General features: G+C 47.1%; 1 protein-coding gene across 5 annotated transcripts in view; it reads left to right on the top strand.

Annotated features, from left to right (window-relative positions):
- SLC47A1 (solute carrier family 47 member 1) overlaps positions 1–15,640 on the top strand; it is a 48,041-nt gene that overhangs the window by 20,976 nt on the left and 11,425 nt on the right. For all 5 annotated transcript variants that reach the window (XM_025361914.1, XM_025361911.1, XM_025361910.1 and 2 more), the window contains 8 exons: positions 3,028–3,125; positions 3,409–3,506; positions 3,612–3,725; positions 3,811–3,878; positions 8,305–8,413; positions 8,535–8,610; positions 13,977–14,046; positions 14,289–14,421. In XM_025361914.1, the coding sequence (XP_025217699.1) occupies positions 3,028–3,125; positions 3,409–3,506; positions 3,612–3,725; positions 3,811–3,878; positions 8,305–8,413; positions 8,535–8,610; positions 13,977–14,046; positions 14,289–14,421 (766 nt within the window). The remainder of the gene's footprint in view (positions 1–3,027; positions 3,126–3,408; positions 3,507–3,611; positions 3,726–3,810; positions 3,879–8,304; positions 8,414–8,534; positions 8,611–13,976; positions 14,047–14,288; positions 14,422–15,640) is intronic.

The raw sequence follows: 15,640 nt of genomic DNA, 5'->3' as shown, positions 1-15,640 counted from the left end.
TGGATACCTTAGCACGCTGCAAGGCCTTCTCCCGGACTCAGTCCCCCAACAACTGCGGTGGCCCTAACCTCAAGGTCTCATGTGACCTACTAGGGACAGTGAGTGTGAAAGTGTTCTCTCCTGTTCTCTGGGGCACAGGGAAAGGCCTGGAAGTAGGAACCACGAGCTGAGAGGGGTTGGGAGCTTTGAATTTGGTGACAGAGGACACGTGGGGTTTCCAAGGTCAGGAAGGAAGGCAGGGCATCCCAGACGGAGGGGATGCCTGTTTCTAGGGGCTGGGGCCCGCCGAGTCTCGTTAGGCCACTGCAGTGGGAGGGGACGCAGTGAGATGATGGCATCGAGAGGTGCGCTGGCCCAGGCTGAGGCTTTGTGTTTTCTTTTCTTTTTTTTTTTTTTTGAGACGGAGTTTCGCTCTATCGCCTAGGCTGGAGTGCAGTGGCCAGATCTCAGCTCACTACAAGCTCTGCCTCCCGGGTTCACGCCATTCTCCTGCCTCAGCCTCCCAAGTAGCTGGGACTACAGGCGCCCGTCACCACGCCCGGCTAGTTTTTTTTTTTTGTACTTTTTAGTAGAGACGGGGTTTCACCATATTAACCAGGATGGTCTCGATCTCCTGACCTCGTGATCCGCCCGTCTCGGCCTCCCAAAGTGCTGGGATTACAGGCTTGAGCCACCGCGCCCGGCCAGGCTTTGTGTTTTCTGCTGGGGCATTTCGTTTTGGGAAATTAACTAATTGGGAGAGGAAGAGGTGAGAGTTACGGACATGGTCCAAACAAATGATGGTGAAGGTCTGTGATGAAGAGTTTGTGTTGTGGGAGCAGTGGGAGATAGGATGATGAGTGGGTTCTATAAAAATGGCAGGGGCTGTCGGGCCCCCAGGGTGGAAGGAGTTTCTGCCCTGGGCCCTTCCCTAGGAAGACAGGGTGACCATTCGCTGAGCGTAGCACCGAAGAGAAGCAGCTGGGAGTTTGGAGAAAGTGAATGCTCTCGGAGAGGGCGGAGGGTGGGAAGAGAGCCAGATGGTACTAGGGGGAAGACAGACTTTGAAGTAGGAGAGTCAAGAGGGCCTTGGAGGAGAAGGTCACTCCACTGGGCGTGGAGACGCATGCGTATTGCAGGCTTGGCCGCCTCCTCTCGTCCTCCCACGAGCCTGCTCTTCTGCCTTCTTCCATTTCATTGCAATGGGTGGAATTGCGTGGCCTCCCCATTTTCACTCCCAGTAACCTGTCCTTTTGGTCCCTGTCACATCCTCAACTCCATCTTTCCTTCCCTCCCACATCTGGTCAGTCACCTGGTCCTTTAGCTTCTGCCTGCTCCTCCCAATTCTCAGTGCCACCACCTGAATTCATTTCTTTCTTTTTCTTTTCTTTTCTTTTTTTTTTGAGACAGAGTCTCACTCTGTTGCCCAGGCTGGAGTGCAGTGACGTGATCTCGGCTCACTGCAACCTCCACCTTCCAGGTTCAAGTGATTCTCCTGCCTCAGCCTCCCAAGTAGCTGGGACTACAGGCGTGTGCCACCATGCCCAGCTAGTTTTTGTATTTTTAGTAGAGACGGGATTTCACCATGTTGGCCAGGCTGGTCTCAAACTCCTGACCTCAGGTGATCCGCCCACCTTGGCCTCCCAAAGTGCTGGGATTACAGGCGTGACCCACCGCGCCCAGCCCTGAATTCATTTCTTGTCATTTGTCCTCTGTGTCATTTCAGAGGACCTTAACCTGGCTCCATCCACTGCTGTCTGCCTGAAAAGTAAATCTGATCACTAATTCCCTTGCTAAAAACTAACCAGGGCCTCCCCATAAATATGTGGCCTACACAAGTCATCGGCCAAGACCATTGTCTTGGCCCCACCAGCCTGAGACCACCAGAGACAGGCCTGCAGGCCAGTGGGTTTGCAGTTGGATTTATCAACCTGTGGCAATGAGAGAGACTAGAGGGGCCGGGGGATGCCTCACTAAAGGAAGAAAAGTTATTATAAAGGTTTGAAGAAGGATGGGGCTCAGGTGACATTATTAAACATATCGAAACCACGGTTTGATAGGCACCGAGCAGATCTGTGAGTGAGGGGCCCAACACCAGATCTGGGCTGTGACGTGGACCCGGTGATCCTCCTTTGGAAACTGAAGGCTAAGCAGGATGTTGAGGGTGGACAGATGTAGAATGCCACATCCAGGAGCTCCCACGAAGCTCTGTGCCTGGGTTCAAATTGAGACTACTTTTTTGTGTTAAAGTAGGCAAGAGTGGGGTGTTTTCTTTTTACTGATACAATTTCAAACAGCAGTGTTTCCGAACAGTGTGATTTTAGAGAACAAAGTTTCTCAATGAGTCAGAAAGCACTCGTCATTCTACTAGGAGAGTAATGACACTTTATGGGGACAGCGTGACCTTGGGAGAAAGGTTTCCTCTTACGTTTGCACTGACTTTATTTGCGTCTGCTATTCTAGCCGGATGCAGAGCAGAACAGAGTTTTACTTCCTCGGTCTGATGTAATGTTACTTTCACGCCCTGTCTTACTTTGACACACCAAATAGTCTGGATATTTCTCCGGTCCTGTACTTTTGAGAGTTAGATATGTTGGAATCCCTTCCGTATTCTAGAAAGGAACTCTAGTTTCTTCAAGACCTTAGGTCAATTTTTTTGAATTTCTATGTTGGTCAAGAAAGTATTCTCATTTTCTCCTATCGTCCAGTGTCAAAGATGGCTTGTTGACCCATTTAGCCCCTGCCAGTCCTTGCAATGTTGAAAATAAGCCATTTATCTTCTTCCTTCTCTGCTGCTGAACGTACCTTGCCTGTGTCTCTCTGTGGCCAGAACGCCGCACTTCATACCTCAAAGAGAGAAGGAAGAGAAAGGGATGGGAGAGTGGAAGGGCAGGAGCAACCAGGACGTGGCCTCCCCTAAGTTAAGCCCCCCTGCTCTGCCCATGACACCTACTGAGCAGGCCAGCTGGAGCCTGTGTGCTTGGGGAGCAGAAAGGCAGTCCTATTCTGTGGATCTCAAGGATGGCATATGCGGTGTCCTTGTTCCAGGGAATTCTCCTGCCCCAGATCGTAACTGGAGTTGCAGCCAACCTTGTCAATGCCCTCGCCAACTATCTGTTTCTCCATCAGCTGCATCTTGGGGTGATGTGAGTCCAATGTACTCTTGGGACAGGGACAAGGGATGACTTGCATGTGGCTTTTCCAGGAGGGAGAAGAGTGGGCTCTTCAGCTGGTTCTCGTGTTCACACGTGGTCTCTTTCTTGCACACCGTGGAAAGCACTGTCAGGGATGGAGGGTGAGGCTGCTCTGGGAAGAAGACCTTGGTCTGCTGAGGACGGCACGGGGAGGGATGAGTCTCCCCTCCTCACCCAGTGGGGCAGGGAGAGGCGCAGGAAGGTACCTCCCTCTCACTGGGACTGTTCTTTCCAGAGGCTCTGCAGTGGCAAATTTGATTTCCCAGTACACCCTGGCTCTACTCCTCTTTTTCTACATCCTTGGGAAAAAACTGCATCAAGCTACATGGGGAGGTAACGACTGCCCTTTTGTCTTCCAACTGGGACGTGGGTTTTGTCTCGGGTTGAATTCCAGCCCGATGGCCAGATCTCCTGGAAATGTGTGTGTCCCGCCCACAGGTTGGTCCCTCGAGTGCCTGCAGGACTGGGCCTCCTTCCTCCGCCTGGCCATCCCCAGCATGCTCATGCTATGCATGGAGTGGTGGGCCTATGAGGTCGGGAGCTTCCTCAGCGGTCTGTATGAGGACGGATGACGGGGACTGGTGGGAACCTGGGGGCCCTGTCTGGGTGCAAGGCGACAGCTGTCTCTTTTCACCAGGCATCCTCGGCATGGTGGAGCTGGGCGCTCAGTCCATCGTGTATGAACTGGCCATCGTTGTGTACATGGTAAGCAGGGGAGCCGGTCGTGGGGAGGTGCCAGGCGTTTTCCTTGCTGGGTATCTGAAAGAGTCCATGGATGAGCATAGGCATTCGTACATGAATCATTTGTGAAATGCTGGACAAAAGTCAAATCCCATCCTTGAGCCTGGGAGGGTACCTCTGCTACAGCTGGATCTTCCCTGGGAACTGAAGCGGGGCTGGAGAGAAACTGCACGTGATCTGCTGGTTCTTCATCTCCTAACGCAGCTCCCAGCTGAATCTTCCCTTGAAAGATTTGATTTTGTTTCCATACTTTTAGAATCTTTTTCAGTTGTCACAGCACAAATACCTTGAGGGGCCAGGTGGGTGGCATAGCAGAGGGATGAGGCTGGGTGTATGGCCATAAACATCAAGCTGCCTATGTCACTATTCCCGCTCCTGCCTGGTTCCGAAGCCTCTGAAAACACAGTGTGGCTACTCCTAGGTAGATCCCCAAAACAACTGAAAGCAGGGTCTTAAAGAGATTTTTTTTTTTTTTTTTTTGAGACGGAGTCCCACTCTTGTTGCCCTGGCTGGAGTGCAATGGCGTGATTTCGGCTCACTGCAACCTCCGCCTCCTGGGTTCAAGCATTTCTTCTGCCTCAGCCTCCCAAGTAGCTGAGATTACAGGTGCCTGCCACCACGCCCAGCTACTTTTGTATTTTTAGTAGAGACAGGGTTTCACCCTGTTGGTCAGGCTGGTCTTGAACTTGTGACCTCAGGCGATCCACCCGCCTCGGCCTCCCAAAGTGTTGGGATTTACAGGCGTGAGCCACCGCACCCGACTTAAAGGGGTGTTTGTTAACTGTGTTCACAGGAGCATTATTGACAGTAGACAAAAGGTGGAAGCAACCTATGTGTCTGCGGGTAAACAAAATGGGTTCTTTGCATACTGTGGAGTATTATTCAGCCTTAAAGGGGAGGAAATTTTGATCATAGAGAACACCAGTCGTTAGGAGGCTTTTCTTTGACTTTATTTTCCTGAAAACATCAGCTGGAGATTCTGAAGGAAGCAAGTACCATTTTAGAAATGTAAAATTAAAAAACAGAAAGGGAGTTTGTAATGTGGGGAGAAACTCAAGCCAGCAGATGTGCTTGGCATTTTTTGCAGTATTAACACTTAGATTTTTTTCCCTCTGATATTGGTTATGTTTTAAAAGTACATAGAGTACACATTTCCCGTTTTCTTTAAGAATTATTCTCTTGCAGACCTGTTTTTTGTTTTTGTTCTTCTATCCTTGGCAGTTTTTTAACACAGACTTTTTACTTCACTTTTAGTATTTTATTTACATTTTATGTTTGAGTCAATTCATTAACTAATTCTAAGTCAAAATGCTTAATGGTACATAGGATTCCACTATATGTGATATACTTTTAAAATCAATTTCCTATGGTTGAACAGTTTATTTCCAATGTTTCAATATTAACAACTCTTCAAGGAACATCCTAGGACAAATATCTTCATACACTTGTCTGATTATTTCTTTAAGATTTGTAAAAGAGAAACAAAGGCACGATTTTATGTCTTTTGAATATGTTTTCATATGCTTTCCAATAGGCTTGTAAGAATTTACACTTACACTTCTTCTCAATCAAAAGAAAGGTGTATGCCCTTTCCTCAGGTTCACCAGTTTTGCCACATTTATTCTGTCTGGTCTATCTGCATAGTCCATGTTCAAATAAAATATCAATACAGTCAATTCAAAACAATACCAATTGTTCTGGTAATGTCCCTTGTCACTAATTTTCCCCTAGCATCTTTAGTGTCCTTTAATCTGGAACAGATCTTCATTGTTCCATTGCCTTTCTTGACCTTGGCATTTTTGAAGAACATAGGCCATTATCTGTAGAAGTTCACTCAGTATGGTGCAGCTGATGTTTCCTTATAAATAAATTTAGATTGTCCGTTTTGGGCAGGAAAGCTAGAGAAGTGATGCTGTGTCCTCCTTAGTGCACCGTGTCAGGAGACACATAATGTTGATCTGTCTCAGTGTTGGTGATACTACCTTTTTACTTGGTGGCGGTGTTTTTTTTTTTTTTTTTTTTTGAGACAGCATCTTGCTCTGTCACCCAGGCTGGTGACAGTGGTCTGATCTTGGCTTACTACAGTCCGACCTCCTGGGCTCAAGCAATCCTCCCACTTCAGCCTCCTGAGTAGCTGAGACTACAGGCATGCACCACCACTCCCAGCTAATTTTTAAAAACAATTTGGTCTTGTTATGTTGCATAGGCTGGTCTCAAACTCCTGGGCTCAAGCAATCCTTCCACCTTGGCCTTCCAAAGTGCTGGGATTACAGGCACAGCCATTGCACCCTGCCAGTATTAACTTTGATTGCTTGGTTAAGGTGGTGCCTGCCAGGTTTCTCCTGTCAAGTTACTGCCTTTCCCTTTGTAATGAATAAATAATTTGTCAGGTGATCTCTGTGTTTGTCCCTGCTTATGAATTTATAGGCAGAGACTCAGTCTTCCATTACTTTTTTATTCCTCAATCTGTGTATCAGATTTTCTTTAAGCTGGTCCTTAGTCATCCTGATCCTAAGGCAATGTTCATGTTTCAACAAGTGATGACTCCTTTTTCCTTATTAATATTAATTTTTCAAATGGTAACTTTATATATAAATAATAGTAATGGTAAATCTTTATTGAGCAATTCCTACATGCTTCTTCTAAGCAGTTAGGCGTGTATGGACTCATTAAGTTCCCACAATAGCCCAAGGAGATAGGTTCTATGATTAAACTCCTTTTTTATTTTATTTTATTTTTTGAGATAGAGTCTCGCTCTGTCACCCAGGCTGGAGTGCAGTGGCGCGATCTCGGCTCCCTGCAAGCTCCACCTCCTGGGTTCACGCCATTCTCCTGCCTCAGCCTCCCGAGTAGCTGGGACTACAGGCGCCCGCGACCACGACCGGCTAATTTTTTTGTATTTTTTAGTAGAGACGGGATTTCACCATATTGGCCAGGCTGGTCTCGATCTCCTGACCTCGTGATCTACCGCCTCGGCCTCCCAAAGTACTGGGATTACAGGCGTGAGCCACTGCGCCCAGCCGATTCAACTCCTTTTACAGATAAAACAAAACTCTGGAGGTTTAGAGAGGGTAAGTAACTTGCTCAGGGTGATGCAGCTGATAAAGTGGCTGTGCTGGGATTTGAACCCAAGCCATAGCCATCTGGCTTCAGAATTGTGATCCCTAACCACAATGCAGGGTTTCTTCCCTGCAGTTCCTTTAGTGCCAGTCCTGTCTTGTAAACTGGATCCCTTGATAGTCTTTCAGAATAGACACTGTGCCGTGTGTGGTGGCACATGCCTGCCATCCCAGATACTTGAGAGGTTGAGGTTGCAGGATCGTTTGAGCCCAGGAGGTTGAGGCTGTAGTGAGCTATGACTGTGGCGCTGCACTCCAGCCTGAGGGACACAATGAGACCCTGTCCCTATTTTATTTTATTTATTTAGAGATGGAGTTTCACTCTGTCACCCAGGCTGGAGTGTAGTGGCACTATCGTGGCTCACTGCAACCTCTGCCTCCCGGGTTCAAGTGATTCTCCTGCTTCAGCCTGCTGAGTAGCTGGGATTACAGGCGTGCGCCACCACGCCCAGCTAAGTTTTGTATTTTTTATTTTTATTTTTATTTATTTATTTATTTATTTTTTTTTTGAGACGGAGTCTCTCTCTGTCGCCCAGGCTGGAGTGCAGTGGCCGGATCTCCGCTCACTGCAAGCTCCGCCTCCCGGGTTCCCGCCATTCTCCTGCCTCAGCCTCCCGAGTAGCTGGGACTACAGACGCCCGCCACGTCGCCCGGCTAGTTTTTTGTATTTTTTAGTAGAGACGGGGTTTCACCGTGTTAGCCACGATGGTCTCGATCTCCTGACCTCGTGATCTGCCCGTCTCGGCCTCCCAAAGTGCTGGGATTACAGGCTTGAGCCACCGCGCCCGGCCGTTTTGTATTTTTTAATAGAGACAGGGTTTCACCATGTTGGCCAGGCTGGTCTCACAAGTGATCCGTCCGCCTCGGCCACCCAAAATGCTGGGATTACAGGCATGAGCCACCGCGCCTGGCCTCTGTCCTATTAAAAAACCAACCAACAACAACAACAACAATAAAAAAACACAAACCTGGGCTCCCGGTGAGTCAGTCTATCTCCCACACCCAGAGGAGGAACATGGTTGTGCAGCACCCTCGTGTTGTAGAGGTTGGAAGCTCTGCAGCAAAGCCCAGTTTGTGCTAAGCATCCTAACCTGGGGTTCGGTTTCCACAGTAGCGTGGGAGCTCCCAGCTAGACAAAGGAGATGTTGCAAATCAGTCTTTTCAAAACTTTTAGGACCAAGTTTTCCCACCAGGTGTGAGACTTGAGGCTGCTTCTGTGCACGTGTTCTCACTCTGCAGATTCGTTGTTGCAGGTTTCCTTTTCATTTTAGGTCCCTGCAGGCTTCAGCGTGGCTGCCAGCGTCCGGGTAGGAAACGCTCTGGGTGCTGGAGACATGGAGCAGGCACGGAAGTCCTCCACCGTTTCCCTACTAATCACAGGTGCTGAGACCCCTTTACCCGAGGCTCTTGGTGCAGTCTCTCCATGCAAAGCCCAGGCTCCCCCACTTCCTGTGGATCTTCTTGCTCACCGTGTTGTTTCTTCTGCCGTTTTTACCTTCAGTGCTCTTTGCTGTAGCCTTCAGTGTCCTGCTGTTAAGCTGTAAGGATCTTGTGGGCTACATTTTCACTACTGACCGGTGAGTGCTAGGATTTTCTTGAAATGTGAAATCTGTGATAAAGAAATGGTTCATTGAGAAATTTTGTTCTCTAAAATCAGGCTGTTCAGAAACATTGCTGTTTGAAATCATTATCAGTAAAAAGAAAACATCCCACTCACGCCTGTAATCCCAGCACTTTGGGATCACCTGAGGTCAGGAGTTCGAGGCCAGCCTGGCCAACATGGCGAAACCTCATCTCTACTAAAAATACAAAAATTAGCCGGGTGTGGTGGCAGACACCTGTAATCCCAGCTACTTGGGAGGCTGAGGCTGGAGAATCGCTTAAGCCCACCAGGAGGCAGAGGTTGCAGTGAGCCGAGATTGTGCCACTGCACTCCAGCCTGAGCAACAGAGCAAGACTCTGTCTCAAAAAAGAAAAGAAAAGAAATGGTTCCTCCAAGAGCAAGGTGCCAGCAGAAAAAGTTTTTTAAAACTAGGAATGTTTTTTAAAAAGAGGCCAGGCACAGTGGTTCACGCCTGTAATCCTTGCACTTTGGAAGGTGAAGGTGGGCAGATCACCTGAGGTCAGGAGTTCGAGACTAGCCGGGGCAACATGGTGAAACCCCCATCTCCACTAAAAATACAAAAATTAGCTGTGCGTGGTGGCACGCGCCTGTAATCCCAGCTACTCGGGAGGCTGAGGCAGGAGAATCACTGGAACCCAGGAGGCGGAGGTTACGGTGAGCTGAGATCGCGCCACTGTACTCCAGCCTAGGTGACAAGAGTGAGACTCCATCTCAAAAATTTAGAAAAGAAATGGTTAAGTTGGATAGATGCTATCACAGAGGGGCCGCCTGTGGTTGTTGCAGCAGGGATGTCTGAATCATTTGCAAGATCAGAGGCTCCACTGATGTTACTTGGGAAGAACATACTAGATGTAGGAACTGATTTATAATCTACAACGCCAACTTAATGGGCATTGGTGATGATTTTATACTTCTGCTGGTCATGTATTTTAAAAGTGGAAAGCCCTTTTTAGTACGATGAATTACATTTTCAATTAATTATTTTGTTTCCAATGATAAGAATCCTCTTGGTTTCTTAGTATCATCCAAACTGCCCGGTTTGTAGTAGTTGCACAATATGTTGAATTGAAGTTAAAATCTCACCAGTGAGCTGTCGCAAAAGTCACATACTCAGATTGATTACTGAAGAATTCTCAGATAAGTCCCTTCTGCTCTGCAGAATTTGTTTCCTTCATCAGTGATGCTAGTGTGTACATTCGGATTTTGTAGAAACTTTATGGGGATACTTCTTATTTGGGACACCTTTGTCAGCAGTTACAAGATGCAAATGGACTTTGCCTTTCTGGATTCAGAAAGCTGGTGGAGTGGACGGAACTAATTTCATGGTTTATTCTTCACACATTTGACTTTTGACTTCAGATCGTTGGTTTTCATTTTTCAGCTTCAGCTGTTTTGTTACGGGGAAATAAGATGTGTAGGCCAGGCACGGTGGCTCACTCCTGTAATCCCAACACTTTAGGAGGCAGAGGCGGATGGATTGCCTGAGTTCAGGAGTTCAAGACCAGCTGGTCAACATGGGGAAACCCTGTCTCTACTAAAAATACAAAAAAAAAAAAAAATTAGCCAGGTGTGGTGAGGCACACCTGCAATCCCAGCTACTCAGGAGGTGGAGGCAGGAGAATCACTTGAACCTGGGAGACGGAGGGTGCAGTGAGCTGAGATTGCGCCACTGCACTCCAGCCTGGGCAACAGAGTGAGACTCTGTCTCAAACAAACAAACAAATAAAAAGATGTTTATAGCTCCCTCACTCAGAATGAATGGGGAAGGTGACGGTAAGTAGTTGGCTTTTTTCACAAAGGGAATCAGGATGACCTTTATGAGGACCAGGATAGACAGATAGTTTCAGAAGGAATATGGTAGACACTGGACTCTGAATCTGTCCACTTGGGAAACCACAGAGCACAGGAAAAGAATGAAAAACAAGAGGCTCACAAGCTATAGAACTGACGAGACAAGGAAACATCAGAAACTCAACAATCAAATTACTTGGAAGGTGACCAGGATCTGACCCAATCTGGTACAATCGGTGAAAGAGCTCAACCTCTACCTAACTTAATCACAGGGGGCGGGAAACGACACCTCTAACAAAGAAAAGGGGACGTTACTACTGACCACGATCGTTTTTTAAAATCCTAAGAGACTACTTTGCATGACTTTTTCCAAGGAAATCTAAAAACCTGGAATAAACAGATAATTTTCTAGGGAAATAATTGATCAGGATGTACCCTAGAAAAGATAGAAGGTCTAAATAAACTGATTTCCTGGTAAGAAATAAGAGAAAGCTATTTTAAAATGTCAAAAAGCACAATGCCAGAAGGTTCCAAAGGATGATTTTATCAAATCTTCAAAACATAGGGAATTGCAAACACAGATCAAACAGAAAATTTCCCAGAGCACAGGAAAAGGAAAACTTCGCATTCTGTTTATGAAGCAAATATAACATTGGTGCCAAAATCTGCGAAAGTTTGCACATAAAAAAGAAAATCACAGATCATTCTTATGTATTAATACCAATCTAAAAATCCAAAATAAAAATAGAATTAGACAGAATTTAGCAGCACATTGAAAAGAATATATTTTGGTGAAATATAAAAGTGAATATAGGCCAGGCGCAGTGACTCATGCCTGTAATCCCAACACTTTGGGAGACTGAGGCAAAAGGATCACTTGAGCCCAGGAGTTCGAGACCAGCCTGGACAACATGGTGAAACCCCATCTCTACAAAAAATAAAATTTAGCTGGGCATGGTGGTGTGCACCTGTAGTCCTAGCTACTCAAGAGGCTGAGGTGGGAGGATCACTTGAGCCTGAGAGGTTGAGGTTGCAGTGAGCCATGACTGTACTACTCCACTCCAGCCTGGGTGACAGTGAGACCCTGTCTCAAAAAAAAAAGTGAATATAATATCTCAGGAAAAAGCAAGGTGCAGAACATCATATAGAGAATGCTGCATGTGAAATGATAGAATATAGAAAGGAAAATTAAGAACATACATTTGTATTTGCTTATATTTTCATAGACACTACACAAACATGGAACGTGCTAAGAATTGTTACCTGGAGGAGGCAGGGCTGGTACTGGGGCAAACTGGAAGGGCATTGCAGTCGTAAGACTTTGCTTACTATCTTGTTCATATTGTACCATTTTTTGATCACGTGCATGTTACCTATTCCGAAAATAAAATTTGAATAAAATAATTATATTTCTGTCCTTTTTGGTGAGGAAGAAGTGATCATCTTGTTCAGTGCTGGATTTCTTTTTTTATTTTTGAGACGGAGTTTTGCTCTTGTTGCCCAGGCTGGAGTGCAATGGTGCGATCTTGGCTCACCGCAGTCTCTGCCTCCTGGTTTCAAGCGATTCTCCTGCCTCAGCCTCCCGAGTAGCTGGGATTACAGGCGTGCACCACCACACCCGCTAATTTTGTATTTTTAGTAGAGACGGGATTTCTCCATGTTGGTCAGGCTGGTCTCGAACTCGTGACCTCAGGTGATCCACCCGCCTTGACCTCCTGAAGTGCTGGGATTACAGGCGTGAGCCACCGTGCCCAGCCCAGTGCTGGATTTCTTATTTAGTAATTAAACAAGTATTTATTGGCAGACAGTCTTCCAGGTTCTAGATTGGAGTGACCAAACTCACTCCAAGGGTGTTGTGGATTTCTTGCTTCCACAGGTCAGGGCAGCATTTTTCTCATCTCCCTTCATGTGTAGGGGTTAGAATCCAAGTCTCTAGCTTTAGGGGTGCCATTTCTAGGAACCAAGGATAATTCTACAGAATATATCTATGGCCTTTACCAACCTTCGTTCCATAGAGGGAACTTAATTTTTACTCTGTAGCGCTTCCCTCAGGTTTACTAAGAGACACAGTCAGACTTGACCTGTGGCATCATCTTAAAAGAGGGATGATCATAGCATCCAAACTTGCTGGGATGATAGATGCGTGCCACTGTGCCCAGCCTAACTTTTTTTCAGCTTGTGGGGAATGGGGGAGGGGTGTCGTCAAATCACTTGATTTGTCTATACTGACCACATGGACTACACAGTAGCCCCTCTTTATCCTTGGTTTTGCTTTCCAAGGTTTAGTCACCTGCAGTCAATTTTGGTCTGAAAATCTTTTTTTTTTTTTGAGACGGAGTCTCGCTCTGTCGCCCAGGCTGGAGTGCAGTGGCGTGATCTTGGCTCACTGCAAGCTCCGCCTCCCAGGTTCACGCCATTCTCCTGCCTCAGTCTCCCGAGTAGCTGGGACTACAGGCGCCCGCCACCGCAGCCGGCTAATTTTTATATTTTTCGTAGAGACGGGGTTTCACTGTGTTAGTCAGGGTGGTCTCGATCTCCTGACCTTGTGATCCACCCGCCCCGGCCTCCCAAAGTGCTGGGATTACAGGCGTGAGCCACCGTGACCGGCCCCTGAAACTCTTAAGTGGAAAATTCCAGAAATAAACAATTCATAAGTTTTCAATTGCATGCTGTTAGGAGTATTAGGAGGAAATCTCACATCCCACCTGGGACATGAAATCATCCCTTTGTCCAACGTCTCCACGCTGTGCATGCTTTCCACCTGCTAGTCATTTCAGATGGACTGTTTTGGTATCACAGTGCTAGTAACAGCCCCAAAGCACAAAAGTAGTGATGCCGGCATGTGGTTGTGGCCTACTTTATTACTACTGTTGTCACTCTCTTACTGTGCCCAATTTATAAATTAACATTACCATAGGTGTGTGTGTATAAGGAAAAGAATGTATTTAGGGTTCAGTCCTCTCTGCGATTTCAGGCATCCACTGGGGGTCTTGAAACATATCTCCTGAAGACAAGGATGTGGTGCTGCATATTTTTTTCTAAAAGTCGTGAGATAAAACGTGCAGTTAGTTTCCTCCATGGGCCCAGCAACAGGAGAACTGTCCCTGACTAGGCTGCTGGCCTCACTGCATGGGCATGTTTGTAATATGCAGAAAGCTATATCCTTTTTTTTTTTTTTTTTTTGAGACAGTCTCGCTCTGTCATCCAGGCTAAAGTGCAGTGGTGCGATCTCAGCTCACTGCAACCTCCGCCTCCTGGGTTCAAGTGATTCTCCTACCTCAGCCTCCCGAGTAGCTGGGATTACAGGTACCTGCCACCAGGCCTGGCTAATTTTATATTTTTAGTAGATACGAGGTTTCACCATGTTGGCCGGGCTGGTCTCAAACTCCTGACCTCAGGTGATCCTCCCGTCTCAGTCTCCCAAAGTGCTGAGATTACAGGCATGAGCCACTGCGCCCAGCCAGAAAGCTATATACTTCTTTCTCCACTTTGTCTCCTAATCACCACGTGCTTTCTTTTTCCTAACAGAGACATCATTAATCTGGTGGCTCAGGTGGTTCCAATTTATGCTGTTTCCCACCTCTTCGAAGCTCTTGCTGTAAGTATTATGTAGTAGTTCCCTAAGCCCTGTTGTGATCTATGGGTTTCTTCTGATGGTGGTAAATTTCAGCTGAGAGGACAGGTCAAGGTAGGTAGGAAGATTGAATATTGTTATCACATTTTGTTTAGAAGGATACCGTCACCTTATGGGTTTTAGCGTCCGAGTCCCACAGAAATGAAGTGCTCACGAGATGGGAGTGTTTCAGGAGCGCGGACTGATGGAATGCTCTCTGCCTGCAGTGCACGAGCGGTGGCGTTCTGAGGGGGAGTGGAAATCAGAAGGTTGGAGCCATTGTGAATACCGTTGGGTACTACGTGGTTGGCCTCCCCATCGGGATCACGCTGATGTTTGCAACCAAACTTGGAGTGATGGGTAAGCTCTAACCTGTGCAGGCAGGGCTTAGCTGCTCACCAGTCCAGGAAATGACTGTCGGAGCACACAGGCCTTTGACTGAGGCTCACCTCTGAAACTTGGCAACTCACCGACGTCCATTCTGTGTCTTGTTAGAGAGCGTAGAGGGCGTTCAGGAGGTGGCCTCCAACTCTAGCCAGGGCCCCAAGGCTACATTGTCCTGCCCCTCGCACCCCTGCGGGCGATCTTCCATGCTGACACACTTGAGCACGGATGCCCTTTCTACTCACCTCCTATCCTGAATCATCCAGCCCTCACTTCTCTAAAGGAGGCGTCAGTAGGAAACGCTGAAGAAGCATTCGGAAGCTTCCCTTTTGCATGTTCCATGCTGTTCTTTGGAGACAGCGTGTGATCCCCTGTGGGTGGCTCTGCAGGGCTGAGGCCATCGTAGGCGGTCTGTCCTGCGTGCGTGGGGTGCCGCAGGGTCAGCACTCACGGTGGCCCTGTGCACCCTAGAGCAGCGCCCCATGTGTTCACCAAGCAGCGTGGCTGGATCCTTGGAGGGCAACGGGTGGCCAGTGCCCTTCTCATCACCCTCATTGCACTCCGCAGCCTCCACCTCCCTCCTTGCACAGCCTTAGCTCTGTGCCTGTGGGTCTCCTCACAAGGCCATGCACGTGGTCGGTGTGAACAGCACAGAAGGAAGAGGGTGGACTTGAGCACTTTCCCACATTTGGAAGAAAAAACGTAATGCACAGCATCTGAAATTACCAGAGCTAATCGTTTTAAAAAGTACAGAAATAAATGACTGCCCAGCTTTGATTTCTAAAATAATAATTGGGAACACATTGGCAGTTAATAAATGATGATATGAAAACCTGGACATTTCTCTTTGGGGTGAGTAGTGACCGACTCAAAGCGAGGCTTGTTTTGATCCATCGGTACTTGGCAGGCTCAGAGGTGGTGAGAAGTCAACTGATAGCTACAGGGAACTTCCAGTTCAGTATGTTCCTTTATGTGGCACATTTTTCTCAAGTTCAATAATATTTTAATTAAAAATACAGGAGTTGTTCAAAGAATAGAATTGCCAATGCAAAGTTCATTGGGCTTGCGTGATAGTGCAGAAAATTATTTAGCTGAATTTCTGGTATGATTCATGTTTTGGGTTTGCCATTGCCTCGCTAATACAAATATTACAGGAATCTTTTTTTTTTTTTTTTTTTTTTTTTTTTTTTTTTTT

Source organism: Theropithecus gelada, chromosome 16, assembly GCF_003255815.1.
Source record: "Theropithecus gelada isolate Dixy chromosome 16, Tgel_1.0, whole genome shotgun sequence".
In the NCBI taxonomy this organism is placed as follows: domain Eukaryota; kingdom Metazoa; phylum Chordata; class Mammalia; order Primates; family Cercopithecidae; genus Theropithecus; species Theropithecus gelada.
Note: the sequence above shows the minus strand (reverse complement) of the source record. Positions and strands in the feature narration are given on the sequence as shown.